The sequence below is a fragment of the Staurois parvus genome, unplaced genomic scaffold, assembly GCF_062004578.1.
Source record: "Staurois parvus isolate SC_StPar_1 unplaced genomic scaffold, SC_StPar_1.0 ptg000058l, whole genome shotgun sequence".
In the NCBI taxonomy this organism is placed as follows: domain Eukaryota; kingdom Metazoa; phylum Chordata; class Amphibia; order Anura; family Ranidae; genus Staurois; species Staurois parvus.
Window position 1 is genome coordinate 1,026,888 of NW_028317854.1, and position 16,646 is coordinate 1,043,533.

At 42.9% G+C, this 16,646-nt stretch overlaps 1 protein-coding gene across 2 annotated transcripts in view; it reads right to left on the reverse strand.

Annotated features, from left to right (window-relative positions):
* Window positions 1–16,646, reverse strand: part of LOC149469843 (multidrug and toxin extrusion protein 2-like) — a 169,633-nt gene that overhangs the window by 50,428 nt on the left and 102,559 nt on the right. For both annotated transcript variants that reach the window (XM_089668441.1, XM_089668442.1), the window contains exons 10-12: window positions 14,394–14,461; window positions 11,521–11,629; window positions 10,475–10,550 (exon numbers count right to left, since the gene is read on the reverse strand). In XM_089668441.1, the coding sequence (XP_089524567.1) occupies window positions 10,475–10,550; window positions 11,521–11,629; window positions 14,394–14,461 (253 nt within the window). The remainder of the gene's footprint in view (window positions 1–10,474; window positions 10,551–11,520; window positions 11,630–14,393; window positions 14,462–16,646) is intronic.

The following is a 16,646-nucleotide window of genomic DNA, read 5'->3' on the forward strand; positions in this document are numbered from 1 at the left end:
ACGCCTGATGGTGGATTGCCCAAGATACCCCCACACTTCTGGTGTGCCTTCACCCGAAAGGGTCTGACCTTACCTTTCAAACCAGAGCCTTGAATAATCAATTAGTAGATCCAATGTGAAATAGTCACCTTGGATGCTGCCTGCCCCTTCCTAGGCCCCTCTGGCAGCACGAACAGAGCATCTGACCTTCTGACCTGTGCTGTCACCTTCAAGAAGACCCTTACAGAGCGTACCACATCCAAGGTATGCAGAGATCTTTCTCTTGCTGAGCAAGCCCTAGGAAAGCATGAAGGCCCTGACTGAGATGAAAACTAGAAACCACCTTTGGTAAAAAAAAATGCAAAACCATAAATGGTTCTCTGCAAGAAATAGCTTCCAGCTCCGATACCCTTGTATCTTGTAGAAGTGATTGCCACTAGAAACAAAACCTTATGAGTCAACAGGACCACTGGAATCTCTCTAATAGGCTCTAATGGTGGTTTTTGCAAAACCTCCAAAACCAAGTTCAGGTCCCAAGGACACAAAGGCAACCTGACAGGAAGAGCAATACGCATCACTTCTTGTAAAAAAGTGCGAACCAAAGAGGGAGATGCAATTGGCCTCTGGACAAAAACAGCTAATGCTGAAACCTGGCTCTTAATGGTACCAACAGCCAATTTCTTCTCCAAACCTGTTTGGAGAAGCGACAGAATCCTACCAATCACATACTTTCGTGGGTGCCATTTCCGGACCTCACACCAGGAAATGTAAGCCTTCCAAGTTCTGTAATAAATGTTCCTAGATACTACCTTTCTAGCACTGAACATGATGGGGATGACACAATATGATACTCCCCTATCCTTTAGGATCTGGGTTTTAATAACCATGTCATCAAATTTAGCAACCGTAAAGCTGGGTGCAATATAGGACCTTGAGACAGCAAGTCTGGCTGACACAGCAGGGACCACAGCCTGTCTACTGCCATCTTCACTATGTCTGCATACCAGGCCCTCCTGGGCCAGGCCACAGCAATCAGTATCACTTGAGTAGAATCCTCCTGAATACTGCGTAAAAGACGTGGCAGCAGCTGAATTGGAGGAAAGGCATAAATCGGTGAAAACTGGCTCCAAAGAATCACTAAGGCATCTACCCCTGCCGCTCGAGGGTCCTTTACCCTGGGCACAAAAAGACCAACCTTGCTATTGAACCTGGATGCCAATAGATCTTCATCTGGGCAACCCTATCACTGGCAGATTCCCTTGAAAAGTTCAGGATGCAAACCCCATTCCCCTGTAATCAACCACTGGCGACTGAGATAATCCACCTGCCTATTTTCCACCCCCGGAACGAACACCGCTGACAAAATTGGAACATATCTCTCTTCCCAGGTCAGGATGTAATTCACCTCCTCCTGAGCCCCTTGACTCCTGGTACACCCCTGGTGGTTGATGTATGCCACTGCTGTGGCATTGTCGGACTGAATCTTTAGAGGCCAACCCTGAAGCCTGGATGTCCAATAGCTCAGAGCCACCCTCACTGCCAGAAGTACCAGGACATTGATGGGTAGAACCCTTTCCTGTGTAAGCCATGTTCCCTGAACTGTAGCCTCCTCCAGGACAGCCCCCCAAACTGAGAGCCTGGCATCGGCGGTTACCAATTTCCACACCAAAGGCCGAAATTGAGAGTCATCTACCACCAATTCAGGCTTCACAGTACCTCTGGAGACAGGGACATACAGTAATCCAGGGCCAGAACCTTCTTGTTCCAAACAGTCAGAATGTTCCTTTGCAGTGGTCTGGAGTGGAATTGAGCATAGAGAATAGCCTTGGACGAGGACACCATCTTTCCCAGCAACCTCATACAGAGGTGAATTGAAGATTACGTCTTGGCTTTTAAACTGCAAACCTCATTCCTCAGGGCGCAATGTTTTCCTGGAGGCAGAAATACCTTTGCCTGAACGATGTCTAGGACTATCCCCAAATACTCCAGGCTCTGTGAATCACAAATCCCTGATGAAGCCATGCGACCTGCAGCGTAATGTGTAGGGGAGGGGCTACGACGTCACAGACCATTCGTGGACGGCAAGTATACACCGAGCATGCTGTAATCGGCTATTGATTTTAACAAAGCAATTTTAAATGATATTGAATGTGAGTGCATTTGGGCACATAATAAAGTAAATTAACCTTAAAAGGATAAGGCACTATTTTTGCATTTTTCTCTCACTGAGAAACACCTAAGGAGGAAAACAAGAGAGTAGCAGCAGAAGAAAGAGATCACTGCGGGGATAGGAGTACGGGGAGCAAACTGATTTTATTTGAATCACATCACTGGAGTTGTCACCTTATTTCAGCAGAGACGTCTTTGCATCATTCAAAATGTATTTTTATAGTAGTCACTATATATTTATATGATCACATTGTTTTTTGTTTTTTGATCACATTGTTTTTGGACTTGATCATTAAGATGTTTTTTTGGGGATTATTATTTAGATTATGTTTTAGGGATTTATTGAGCTGATTTATATATATTTTTTTATATTTTCACTCAGATTGGGAGCACGACATATATTAATCATTTTTTGGAACTTACAGTGAGGAACAAAAGTATTTGAACACCCTGTGAATTTGCAAGTTCTCCCACTTAGAAATCATGGAGGGGTCTGAAATTCACATTGTAGGTGCATTCCCACTCTGAGAGACAGAATTTTTAAAAAAAATTCAGGAAATCATATTGTATGATTTTTAAAGAATTTATTTGTCTTGCACTGATGAACATAAGTATTTGAACACCTAAGAAAATCAGTGTTAATATTTGGTACAGAAGCCTTTGTTTGCAATTACAGAGTTCAAACGTTTCCTGTAGTTCTTGACCAGGTTTGCACACACTGCAACAGGGATTTTGGCCCACTCCTCCACACAGATCTCCTCTAGATCTGTCAGGTTTCGGGGCTGTCGCTGAGCAACACGGAGTTTCAGCTCCCTCCAAATATGTTCTATTGGATTTAGGTCTGGAGCCTGGCTAGGCCACTCTAGAACCTTGATATGCTTCTTACGGAGCCACTCCTTGGTTATCCTGGCTGTGTGCTTCGGGTCGTTGTCATGTTGGAAGACCCATCCATGACCCATCTTCAATGCTCTGACTGAGGGAAGGAGGTTGTTGCTCAAAATCTCACAATAAATGGCCCCATTCATCCTCTCCTTAATACAGTACAGTCGTCCTGTCCCCTTCGCAGAAAAGCACCCCCAAAGCATGATGTTACCACCCCCATGCTTCACAGTAGGGATGGTGTTCTTGGGATTCAACTCATCCTTTTTCCTCCAAACATGACGAGTGAAGTTTAGACCAAAAAGTTCTACTTTGGTCTCATCTGACCACATGACTTTCTCCCATGCCTCCTCTGGATCATCCAGATGGTCATTGGCAAACTTCAGACGGGCCTGGACATGTGATGACTTATGCAGGGGAACCTTCCGTGCAATGCATGATTTGAAACCATGACGGCGTAGTGTTCTACCGACAGTGACCTTTGAAACTGTGGTCCCAGCTGTCTTCATGTCATTGACCAGCTCCTCCCTTGTAGTTCTGGGCTGATATCTCACCTTTCTTATCATCAGTGATACCCCACTAGGTGAGATCTTGCATGGAGCCCCAGTCCAAGGGAGACTGACAGTCATCTTTAGCCTCTTCCATTTTCTAACACTTGATCTATTTTCACCAAGCTGCTTGGCAATTGCCCTGTAGCCCTTTCCAGCCTTGTGGAGGTCCACAGATTTGTCTCTGGTGTCTTTTGACAGCTCTTTGGTCTTGCCCATGGTAGTAATTGGCGTCTGACTGACTGTGGGGTGGACAGGTGTCTTTAAAGAGCTCAGACAGGTGCTGCTAAGTTAGATTAATGAGTGGAGTAGAGGTGGACTTTTTAAAGGCACAGTAACAGGTCTTTGAGAGTCAGAATTCTTGCTGTTTCTTAGGTGTTCAAATACTTATGTTCAGCAGTGCAAGACAAATACATTCTTTAAAAATCATGCAATGTGATTTCCTGATTTTTTTTTTCAATTCTGTCTCTCAGAGTGGGAATGCACCTACAATGTGAATTTCAGACCCCTCCATGATTTCTAAGTGGGAGAACCTGCAAAATCGCAGGGTGTTCAAATACTTCTGTTCCTCACTGTATATACACATTAATAGAGGATGTGTTTGATGTCAGCGCACCTGTATTGATTTTATTTAGTGGCTCACAAGTAACACTCAATTCAACACTTAAACAAGAGAGTAGCAGCAGGAGAGAGAGATCCCTGCAGGGATAGGAGTACGGGGAGCCAACTGAGAGATACCCACCACCCTTCATTTGATGCAACACAGGTTTCAAAAGTTCCATAAGTGAACAAAAAGCGCAGTAAGCCTATCATAGGCTAATAAGGAGATGAGCGCACAATTTAATCACACTAAGGAATCACCGGAAATTTATATTTTATTTAAATTACATCACTGGGAGTTGTCACCTTATTTCAACAGACTTTTTTGCATTATTCAATATTTTGTTTTATAGTAGTCACTATATATTTATTTGATCACATTGTTTTTTGTTTTTTTGATCACATTGTTTTTGGATTTGATCATTAGGATGTTTTTTTTGGGATTATTATTTAGATTATGTTTTAGGGATTTATTAAGCTGATTTATATATATTTTTTTATATTTTCACTCAGATTGGGAGCGCGACATTTATTAATAATTTTTTTGGCTTATATACACATGAATAGCAGATGTGTTTGATGTCAGCGCACCTGTATTGACTTTAATTAGTGGCTCACAAGTAACACTCAATTCTGGTAAAAGGTGGTAGTACAGTCTCATTAATGCAGGCCATAGATGGGTCAAAAATCTGCCAATTTTTCGGCCGAAAATAAAATCGGCCGATTTTCGGATCGTTAGTGGGCTATTTGTTTGGCCGTTTTTCGGTATTTTAGCCTTTTTTTTTTTCGGTAAAGCTGGAAAAAAATCGATTTTTGCGGCAATAATGGGCAAATCGGCCGATTTTTTACCGATAAAAAATCTGCGCATGAGCAGTGACCTGCAAGAGGAAGACAAAAAGAAGAAAAAGAAGAAGAGGATGAAGATGATGAAGAGGAAGAAGAAGTAGAAGAAGAGGATGATGATGATGAAGAGGAAGAAGAAGAGGATGATGATGATGAAGAGGAAGAAGAAGTAGAAGAAGAAGAAGAAGAGGATGATGATGATGAAGAGGAAGAAGAAGTAGAAGAAGAAGAAGAGGATGATGAAGAGGAAGAAGAAGTAGAAGAGGATGATGAAGAGAAAGAAGAAGTAGAAGAAGAGGATGAAGAGGAAGAAGAAGAGGATGATGATGATGAAGAAGAGGAAGAAGAAGTAGAAGAAGAAGAGGATGATGATGATGAAGAGGAAGAAGAAGTAGAAGAAGAAGAGGATAATGATGATGAAGAGGAAGAAGAAGTAGAAGAAGAAGAGGATGATGATGATGATGATGATGATGATGATGAAGAGGAAGAAGAAGTAGAAGAAGCAGAAGAGGATGATGATGATGAAGAGAAAGAAGAAGTAGAAGAAGAGGATGATGATGATGAAGAGGAAGAAGAAGAAGAAGAGGATGATGATGATGAAGAGGAAGAAGAAGTAGAAGAAGAAGAAGAGGATGATGATGATGAAGAGGAAGTAGAAGAGGATGATGAAGAGGAAGAAGAAGTAGAAGAAGAAGAAGTAGAAGAGGAAGAAGAAGTAGAAGAAGTAGAAGAAGAGGATGATGATGAAGAGGAAGAAGAAGTAGAAGAAGAAGAGGATGATGATGATGAAGAGGAAGAAGAAGTAGAAGAAGAAGAAGAAGAGGATAATGATGATGAAGAGGAAGAAGAAGTAGAAGAAGAAGAGGATGATGATGATGAGGAAGAAGAAGTAGAAGAAGAAGAAGAGGAGGATGATGATGAAGATGAAGAAGTAGAAGAAGAAGAGGATGAGGATGATGAAGAGGAAGTAGTAGAAGAAGAAGAGGATGATGATTATGAAGAGGAAGAAGAAGTAGAAGAAGAGGATGATGATGATGAAGAGGAAGAAGAAGTAGAAGAAGAGGATGATGATAATGAAGAGGAAGAAGTAGAAGAAGAAGAAGAAGAGGATGATGATGAGGAAGAAGAAGTAGAAGAAGAAGAGGATGATGATGATGATGATGAAGAGGAAGAAGAAGTAGAAGAAGAAGAGGATGATGATGAAGAGGAAGAAGAAGTAGTAGAAGAAGAAGAAGAGGATGATGATGATGAAGAGGAAGAAGAAGTAGAAGAAGAAGAAGAAGAGGAGGATGATGATGAAAAAGTAGAAGAAGAGGATGATGATGAAGAAGAAGAAGAAGAGGATGATGATGATGAAGAAAAAGAAGAAGAAAAGGATGATGATGAAGAAGAAGAAGAAGAGGATGATGATGAAGCAGGAGAAGAAGAAGAAGGATGAAAAATTAGAGGAATTCCAGTACGGCAAAAAGTGTCCCTGCAGAGAGCTCCGCTATTTCTTTGACAGTTCCTTGACATTTACAGCGGTTGCAACATTGTATCTATTTGTTTCCGAATAAAAACATCGGTATCCTAAATGGAAACAAATAGATACAATGTTGCAACCACTGTAAATGTCAAGGAACTGTCAGAGAACTGTCAAAGAAATAGCGGAGCTCTCTGCAGGGACACTTTTTGCCGGCTGTAGACAGGATGAAAATCGGCCGATTTTTTTTACCATTGATGGTAACGTCGGCCGCTTGAACGACCGATTTTTCGTTTTTTAAAAGAAAAATCTGCCGTTTTTCTCCCCGTCTATGGCCTGCATAAGGCTCTGTAATCACAGATACTAGAGAATGATTACTACTTCAGTAAACAGCATGGTACATAAATCTCAACTTGCCCATAGCCTCTGTGACATCATCTATTACATTGAGGTCATTGGTAGCGAAGAACAGGAAGAATCTCTGGGCTGGCACCACAGGCAAGCAGCTAGAGCAGTCCCAGAACTGGTACCAGAGGCAAGCAGGTGGAGATGCAGGACCACCCACCTGAAGTGCAGTACTCGGGTAGCAATTTTTATTTTTTTTTTTAAGTCCGCAAACGTGCAAACTACAACGAAAAACCCGTAAGTGATCACAAAAAAAGTGCAAGTGCGAACACCACACAAAAAAGTGCACTTAGGGGTGTGTTTGTCCTACCCCCGGAGGGGTTGAACCGTTACCCTGATCCCCCGGGGCACGAAGCTCCTGACAGGGACAAGGTTCCCATTTGGTCCTCCTGGCCAAAAGGCCTGGTGGACCACCGTTCCTTATGCCCAGCCGAAGCCGGACATCCAGTACTAGGCAAGGGGGCTCTCCCGAAGAGAAAGCCCCCTAGGGATCAGGGGAGGAAGGAACCAAAAGGCCACACATCCTCCCCCTAGACTTCAGGGTAGGCCCGAGGACCCACACCCTCCATCCGTGAAAAACACACACATAAGTAAAGTAAAAAGTGACAAACGTGGGAGTGCATAATAAATAAATAGAATAGAAAAAATAAAAAAGTGGCCGTGCCAAATTGTTCACAGACCAGGCCCTGAGGCCCGTAGCAAAAATTGCCCTGGACTTAGCCAAAAGACCTGGTCCTTAGGGCGCTGTGCAAAAAGAGGTGAAAAACAGTGGCCATGTGTCATCTTCACACCGTGGGGTCCCACACCGAAGTGTTACTAGTGACACCCCTGAGAGCGTCTTCCCCAGGGGGCACTGAGTTTGCGGACTTTTTGCGTCCTCAGCCCCAGGCCAGACCAAGGCAGATCCGTCCAAACCAGGAGGTACTGGGTCTTTCCAGCTTTCCCAGAGGAATTACTCCCAAGGCCCCAGAACGACTCGGGTAGCAATGGGCACAGTACCATTTTTGGTAACAGGGTCTACTGTGGAAGCTTTATGCTATTGGTCCCCTTCCTTGATGCCTGCATGCCAGGACTAACAGAAGAGAACCAAACACCTGGTGGCAGATCACATGCCCAGCCACCTCTGCCTCTTCAAGTAAGATCTCTCTGAGTTGTTGAGGGAGGGAAGCAGAGAAACTTGTTTTCCCTGAGTATGGCCAGGAGTTCAGGGGCTTGTGGGAACCTAGGGAGTTGTGGGAAAAGGAATTATAAGAGCCTGTGCTAGCATATGAGCATAGGGGTAGATTTACTAAAACTGATGCACACAAAATTTGGAGCAGCTTTGCATAGTAACTAAACAGCTTTTAGCTTCAACTTGTTCTAGTAAGCTTTAACAATAAAACCTAGAAGATGATTGGTTATTATGCACAGCTGCACCAAATTGTGCACCAGTTTTAGTAAATCTCCCCCATAGTGTCCATTTTTGTCTATCTAAATTGAAGTAACTCATATTTTCAACTAATTACACCTTTTTTTAATGTGTTTTGCCTTCCTATACTTTTATTGTAAGAACATAAATATTTTTTCTGTTGGGGTACAGGTTGAGAGCCGCTGCTCTAGAGAACCTGTTAGCCAAGCAATATGAGGAAATTTGTAATATCTGGAATCCTCTGTTAATATGCAAGATACTATGATGCATCTCAGTTACACCTATTTTGGCCATTTATACCCTTCTGCCTCATCAATACAGACTTTTTATATTATTTTTTTATTTCTTTGCAAAACAAAGAAATTGTAACTGACCTCTAATGTAGGTGGGTCGCTGTATACCAAGGTTTCTCAACCAGGGTTCCTCCTGGTTGGGTAGCTAGGGGTTCCTTGAGCAATGAGCAATATCTGCCTCTCAGATAAGTTCCCACTGACACCATTGATCTTTTAGCTATCTGTAAGGGGGTATTTTTTTCCAAGGACCACAAATGTAAGGAACATTCTTCCCACTAGCCATCACACTAATGTATCATGTGTTGTAGATATAATAACTTTTAGAAGAGGTTCCCTGAGGCTAGAAAGTTATTTCAAGGGTTCCTCTGTGTTGAAAAGGTTGAGAAAACCCTTCATTCGTAGAGCACCTCCTTACATGGGTTCATGCTTTACTCATGATCCAAACCAGAGCTCATAAATGCAATCTGATAACTTGAGGCCCATGTTATAGGGTTTCTTGATGTGTGTTACCTGAGGGGGTCATCTCTCACCACCAGGATGGTGCCTCTGGACACAGAGCAAGTGGTTGTCCAGAGGAACAACCAGGTTTGCACCAAACAATTCACAGTTAACACAATTCCAGTCTTAACTGAAAAGGATATACAAAGACTCAGCGAGCGCTTGAAAATAATGTAGCAGCTAAATGCACCATAAAAAGAACCAATGACCTTCAAAATAGCATAAGTAATAAAAAAGTGCAGCGCTATGATATCATAGAGTTAAATACACAACTGATGAATAAATACATAAAGTGCCCAGTGCATTTGAAATCCAAGGAATCATGAGTGAAATAAATAATTAATAAATAAATACTCTGGAGTGGACTGGTGTGTGATTGCAATAAATAAACATTAAAATGGTAAATAAATAATAATAAATAAATGTCCCAAAAAGATGTGCAAATAGTCCTTAGTGGTAGAGAATCTTATCCTGAAGTGAGGAATACAATTTTCCAATATTCCACTAACCCATATAAAGATGATTCGGTGACGTGCGGAAGGTGGGAAAAATGCACACTCACCAGATGCGCATTTTAAATGCGCAGTATGTACAATATGTTGAAATCAGCTAGAGGTCCCCTTTAAGGTGGGATGGATGTGGAGCCTGGTATGGATATCCCTCCTCAGGATTCTGGGGCTGGTTATGGCCTGATGTCACCCGGGAAACTAAAAATGACTCTCCACCTTTAGCTCTTCACTATACTGAGACAATAATGAGACCAGGAATTACTTTGCTTTAACTTTACTGAAATTTTGTAGAAAGTAGACTACAAACGTCCTTAGTGTGGTAAATTGTCCAATTTTGGAATTAGAACATTCCAGACATTGGCTACAAACGAGGCAAGACTTCCTCCAACATAATTTAGCCCCTACATGGTCCTTTAAATTTAAGCATTTCTCTTACAGTTCCAGGAGGGGTGCTACGGTGTACTCACTGTTAAAGCATGTTGCTTAAAGTCCCAGTAGGCCAGAAGCCACCATTAGTTCCTTACCACCCCAAGGTGCAAAAGTGTCACCCTATGGAGAGGCAAATAACTCTCCTCTCCTCACACTGCTGACATTTTCCAAAAGGCCCTGGGAAGACTCCTCCCAAACCTTAAATAGGTAACAGGTACAGCTACCCAGAGGAAGTGACACAATATGGGAATGTCTTGAGAATGAAAGGGGAACACAAATTCCACCTGCCTATACTAATGTGTTTAGCAAAATATACTGGGCCGATAATATATTCTTATCTGGATATACTTTTCTGTATTGAAACTGTATACTATCATGCAACAAACTGTATCAAGGAAGTGAATCCTCATTTAAATGGATTTGAATCTGTTGTTTGTCTCCATATTACTCACCTATCATTTGTAAACATATAACCTATGACATTTTTCAATGCAAGTAGAGTACAGCTGTCCAATAAGCAAGCAAATGCTGAAAAACAAGAAGTACAGATTAGTCTGAAAAAGAATTGATTGTTTGAGCTGCTTGGTATATGCCCACTAATACATCAAATAACAGTAACCAAATCAGAAGTGGTATTCCAAGCCCAAGGATATTGCACAAGTGAAAACAAATGGCGATAAATGCAAGACTAATGTTTATCAAATTTGTTCTAGGACTGGCTATTAATGTGTATCTACATTCATCCATTTTATTTGGATAAAGAACCTTTGTTATTTTTTGGTTTATTTTGCTGCCTAGGACCCATAAATATGGTTATCAGGAAAACCTAGAGGGGTGAATTGCTCTATTGGGATCACAGACAGCAATAAAATCATGGTAGAGGTTCTAACCCTTGCCTACTCTATCTCAGTACTGAAATTATCCCCCTGTTTAACTGCTGACATAAGAATCATTCAGAGCAGTGTGCAAAACACAACCGTTACATAAAGACAGAGGGAATAATAGATAAGGTTTATTATTTAGCTTTATTAAACAATTACAGTGTATGTCTAGTCATAAAATTTGTAGTTGTGTTGGATGGAGTGGGGAAGGATTAGAACCCCTGACAGGTCTTTACTGCTTTTCAAATTTCCAATAGATTTCCTTCACTGTCACAGTGACAACAGTTTCATCACACAGGAAGTGAGGGAAAATAATCAACAGGAACATATACAGCAGTAAAAAGCTAGCAGAGGTTCTAGCATTCCTATCCTCTACTAACAAATGGATGAGGGATCTACACAGAGCAGTTCAGCCTACTCTGCCATTACTACAGTGGGGGTGGGGGGGAAAAGAGAGCAGCATAGGAGAACACTACACAGTGCTCCTCCAGCTGCCACAAAAATGAAAAAGAAATCGTCTTTATTGCAACTACGGTCACATGAAAATACAAACACAAAAATATAGTGTATAAATGAGAAAATGAGAACTGAGAGTTATGTTCACAGAAACCAGATACCTGTGCAGTAAAGTACAACTTTAGTACACTTTTTGGCTTGTTCGATGTCTCCCGCTCCTAAAGCCACTCCAATTCTGACACTGGCAGCTGTGCCAAAGCCAATGGGAAGCTGTTGAGGAAAAGATGATATGAAATATAAATCTGGCCAATGCATTGCTAGTAGTGTATTTTTTTACTTTATCATGGTATATTCCTGCAACCATAGACAATACAGCCATTATCCAAGTGGAAAGATGAGATGAGAAAATAAATATTATACAGAAAAGAGCTGCACCCCTGTTCAGTATTTATAAGAAACAAATTCCTGGTACGTGAACAATCCACCTGGGCTCTCTTTCTGATGTGTTTTGTACAATATAAGTTTAATAATTGAGACTCTGCTATTAAACATATCCTAAGCAAAATGCATCAGAGAGCTCAGCTGGACTGTCTATGTAAAAAGAATTTGTTTATATAAATATATGATTGAACAGAAGTACAGCTCTTTTCTTTCTTGCATAATATTGATATGTGGCCTAGACGAGCTGTGAGCTGGCATCCATGATTGAGTAGCTGTGGGTATAACTATCTGGAGTGTAACATGTCCTTTGTTTTCATATGTGATGATGAAAAAATACTATAGCATCCTTGATATCTGGCATATGTGGCCTAGTTGAATGCATATCTGAATTGAAGTGCTGGCTGTTCCCTTAAACAAGCTTGCAGCAGATTTCCAGCACTACAGTGACAGCCAACATTTCCAATAAAGCGGTTCTAAAGTTAAAATGTTCTTTACCTTAATACATTCCCTGCATTAAGGTAAAAATGTTTCATCTAAAAAAGAAAACTGATGCAGCCACCATGTAAGGGTGACAACGATTGGGCAGCTGTTGGTGCCAAATTCACAAGTCACTAGACTGATTTTTCTTGGATGGGACAACTGCCCACCTGTTGTTAACGGTATGACATATTGTGTCATACTCCTGACCAGAGGCCCGCTCTCAACATCCTGGGCCATAGGCCTTATTATCTGTCACACCTACCCCTAGTGTTGGTGGTCAGGAATTATATCTGGCTTCTGTGTTCCATTGCAGACCCCTTTCCCATATGGAAAGCAGGCCTACCAGTGCTCAGATGCACCTGTCTTATACACAATGCTATAGTGCCTGGCTACCACGCAGGGGCAGGTGCGAACTTAGCACACTGAACAGGTACTTGTTGTTGGCAAACAGGTAGAGTGGTCAGTGACAGTGTGGGTTCAGAGCAGGCTGAGTTCTGAGCGTAGTCAGAATCCAATCTGAGGTCATCAACAAGGGAATACAACCTAGCAGGTAGGGCGGGGAGCAGGCTAAGGTCCAGGTACAGGAATAGGGCAGACAAATACTGAGCTTGAAGCACGTGTTGTAAACACTATCAAATGCAAGACGCTATGGGCTTGACTGCATCAAAACAGATTTGGTCTACACCCAGAGCCTGGTTGCATCAATCACCTTGCAGATGGGGGCAGACAGGGAGGATACAGCTCAGCCAGAACCAGGATGCTGGAATGAGACCAGCAGCTGTCATGGAACACGCTCATGACAATATCAAAGAATAAAGGAATTTTCACACACAAAATGCATTTTCTACACTTTAACTTCACAAAGATTTCCGTGTCATCTGATATCACATATGACACACTAACAGAACAATGCACAACAGTAGATGCAAGCACAAATCTTCCTATTGAACCTCCTCTCCTTGGAAGCAACACAGATTTCGGGCTATTTCTCTATGTGCATTAAGTCCCTAACATTTAGCTTCCATCACAGAGTAGGATCAACGTGCCTTCTATAGCATACCAGTTTCTTCCGAACATCCTTCTACGGCTCTGCCCAGCTAGGCATGCTCCTAGATGGCATATGTGGCCTAAGCTTTCCCCAATACTCACAAATGCTGTTTTATCTTGCTTGGGACTTTAGATCAGCTCTGTAGGGGACTACATGTTAGCAGCTATGAGGTATTTGGCTCCCATGTTCTGACTACTTAGGCTCTACCCACAGCTGGTGTTTATATGGGCACTAATGCCATGCATCACATCACTAAGGAGGGACTTTTCTAACCCCTAGTTCACATCTGTGCAGGTGGTGCCGCTGTGGATCCGCACACAAATCCGTGCAGCCGCAACACCCGCACAGAGGAATGCGGCCCCGCAGGGGGTGCTGTTAATTCTACTTGCATGCTGCCCGCACTAGAAATCTCAACCGTACTGGGAATCGAGGTTCCTGTGCAGTCTGCGTTTTCCAAAGAAGTGCAGGGACTTCTTCCCTGCATGTCACGGCACACGGGAGTCCATTCAAATGAATGGGCTCTCGTGCCCGCGCAAAACATGGCCCACAGGAATGTGGAGATGTGAACTTAGCCTAACACCTGGTTCATATCTGTGCGGGTGGTGCTGCTGTGGATGCGCACAAAAATCTGTGCAATCTGGATCCGCAAAGAAGAATGCGGACCCGTGGGCGGGTGCCATTAATTCTAACTGGAAATCACAACCGTACTGGGAACCGAGGTTCCTGTGCAGGCTGCGTTTTCTGAAGAAGTGCAGGGACTTCTTCCCTGCTAGTCCTGGGGCACGGGGGTCCATTCAAATGAATGGGCTCTTGTGCCTGTGCAAAACGTGGTCTGCAGGAACGCAGAGATGTGAACCTAGCCTAAAGGGACCCAATACACATGTACAACATTCCCTTACTATACTATACTGGGAACAGAGCCATCTAGTGGCAGGCAAGCTACCTGCACCTGCCAACAACCCCATGCAAGGATTGATAAATTGCAATATACATTTTTGTTTTTGGGTTAATACCACTTTAGGTAGACTAATATATGTTAAAATACATAAATGGTGACCATCATACCAATAAAGTCAGTGTTAATAACTGCAATATAACGGAATGTCCTCCCAGGTCCACAACACTTAAAAGCCCTAAAAAAAATAAATGTGTCAGTAGTTGTTCCAACTTTCCATACACATTTTTGATCAGTTACTTGATCAACAATAACCACATTCTTATTATTATTATTATAATACAGGATATATATAGCGCCAACAATTTGTGCAGCTCTTTACAACCACATGATTTAGGGTGCGCTCACACTTGGCCTGGTTTAAGTGACCTGAGCCGGAGTCCCCTTGTCCCCCTCCCTACTGCCCTGCTGGTCTGCACTCACACTGGACATTAAAATGATTGTAAAGCTTGATTTTTTGTTGCTGATTTTTTTAAATTAAAATAACAAACATGGTATGCTTACCTGATCTGTACAATTGAATTGTATTGCACAGAGCAGCCCTGATCCCCCTCTTCTGGGGACCCCTGCCAGCGCTCTGCTCTGGGGTCCAACCCTCCCCCTCTTTCTGAGTGGCCCCCAAAGCAATGCACTTGATGCAGGGACACTCATGTGTGCTCCCTCCCAAACCCTGCTGTGTGTGTCCGACACACAGAACGGGGCTCAGCCCTGACCCCTACTTCTCATAACTGGCTCTGATTGACAGCAGCGAGAACTAATGGCTCCTGCTGCTGTATCTGAACCAATGAGGAATGAGAGAACTTTGGTTCTCATGCACATTGATGAATCGAGATCAGGCTCAGGTAAGTATTGGGGGGGCTGTAGGGGGAACTGCGTGCAGTAGGTTTTTACCGTACTGCAAAGACTGCAGTAAGTTAAAAAATCTTCTGCATTTACAACCACTTTAAGCAAATGATTCTGGGTACACCAACATCATCAGTATGCGACTGTTTGTGTATATGATATGGGAAGGAAACCTTGCTGCCGTAGCACACTTTCCTGGTGCCTCCATGGCGGCATACCTATGGTTGATAGCTCCACCCACAATCAACTCACAGGACCACATTAACTGTATAAAAGAAAGACAAGGATCATCCCCACTTCATTCTCTTTTGCGTACTCAAGCCTTCAGGATCACAGATGTCAGCACATCAGCCCTTACCACACCATCTCAGTGCAGTCATTACAGCTTTTTGTTCTCCTGTATTGAGGTCCCACTATTTGGGCTGCTAAATGTAAGTAGGGGAGATCCTGTTTTTCTGTAGATCTTTTTGGGGGCAAGGAGACATGGCACAAAGTATGGCACCCTCCCTCTCTCACCTCCCACTCCAGGTGGGTAAGCAGGCATTTTTCTATCCCTTCATTCCGGTCTGCACTGTGTGAGGAATCAGGTCCCCCCTCTTCCTAGTATCAGCACTTTGGGCGCTGGCTATGCATAGCTTTTCCAGCTGCAAGATGCGGGCCTTGAAGGGACATGATGAAGTCATCATGCAGACGCAGCAGGCATGCACGGTAGCGCGTGTTATCTTGGTTGCACCATGCATAATGTGGGTATATAAGGCACTCCCAGCATTATGGCGCTGGCTTCCACAGGAATTATCAGTGACAGTTCTGTCCCTCCTGTCACAATATCATGGAACAAGCCCAAGGTACAATGTCCATGGGGAGGAACTGGCTTAAGGGGACAATACACCTTTCCTGATCAAGATTCTTTCTGTCTGTGTATGGAACTGTGGATCTGTTCTCTTGTCTTGTTCTAGCTGATCTCCCCTTTCATTATTTTTTCTTCCCCAGCTGCCTTCCACAGCTCATCGCCACGCAGAAAAGATCCTCAACATGCCCTGCAGTATCCGGGGCAACTAGAGCTTGGACTGACAATATAGAGGTGGCTCTTAGATAAGGCATAGATTATGAGCACATCATCAAGGCTTTGGATTTTGTTGCAGAAGTGGACATAGATATTCTAAAATGCTCTGCATCATCATGCATATGATTAACAAGGCAGCAGTGGTGAGCTCATGATTAACTGTTCACATGTTTCCACCTGGAGTGGCCTCTCTGCGCTCATTTGTATGAGTTTTCCTATCATAGCAAGAAGAGCCCTATGGCTAAAGCTGTGGTCGGAGGATCTCTCTTCAAAACAAACATGGTGTAGAATACCTTTTGATAGCAAGGCTCTGTTTGGCGAAAAACTGGACACAGCAATCATCAGAATCCCTGGGGGGGAAGAGTGTCCTAATGCCCCAGGACAGAGGTAGGAGGGGGAAGTTTACTGCAAGGGTCACATTTCTGCAAACGTCTAGGGAAGCTAGAAGATATAGGCT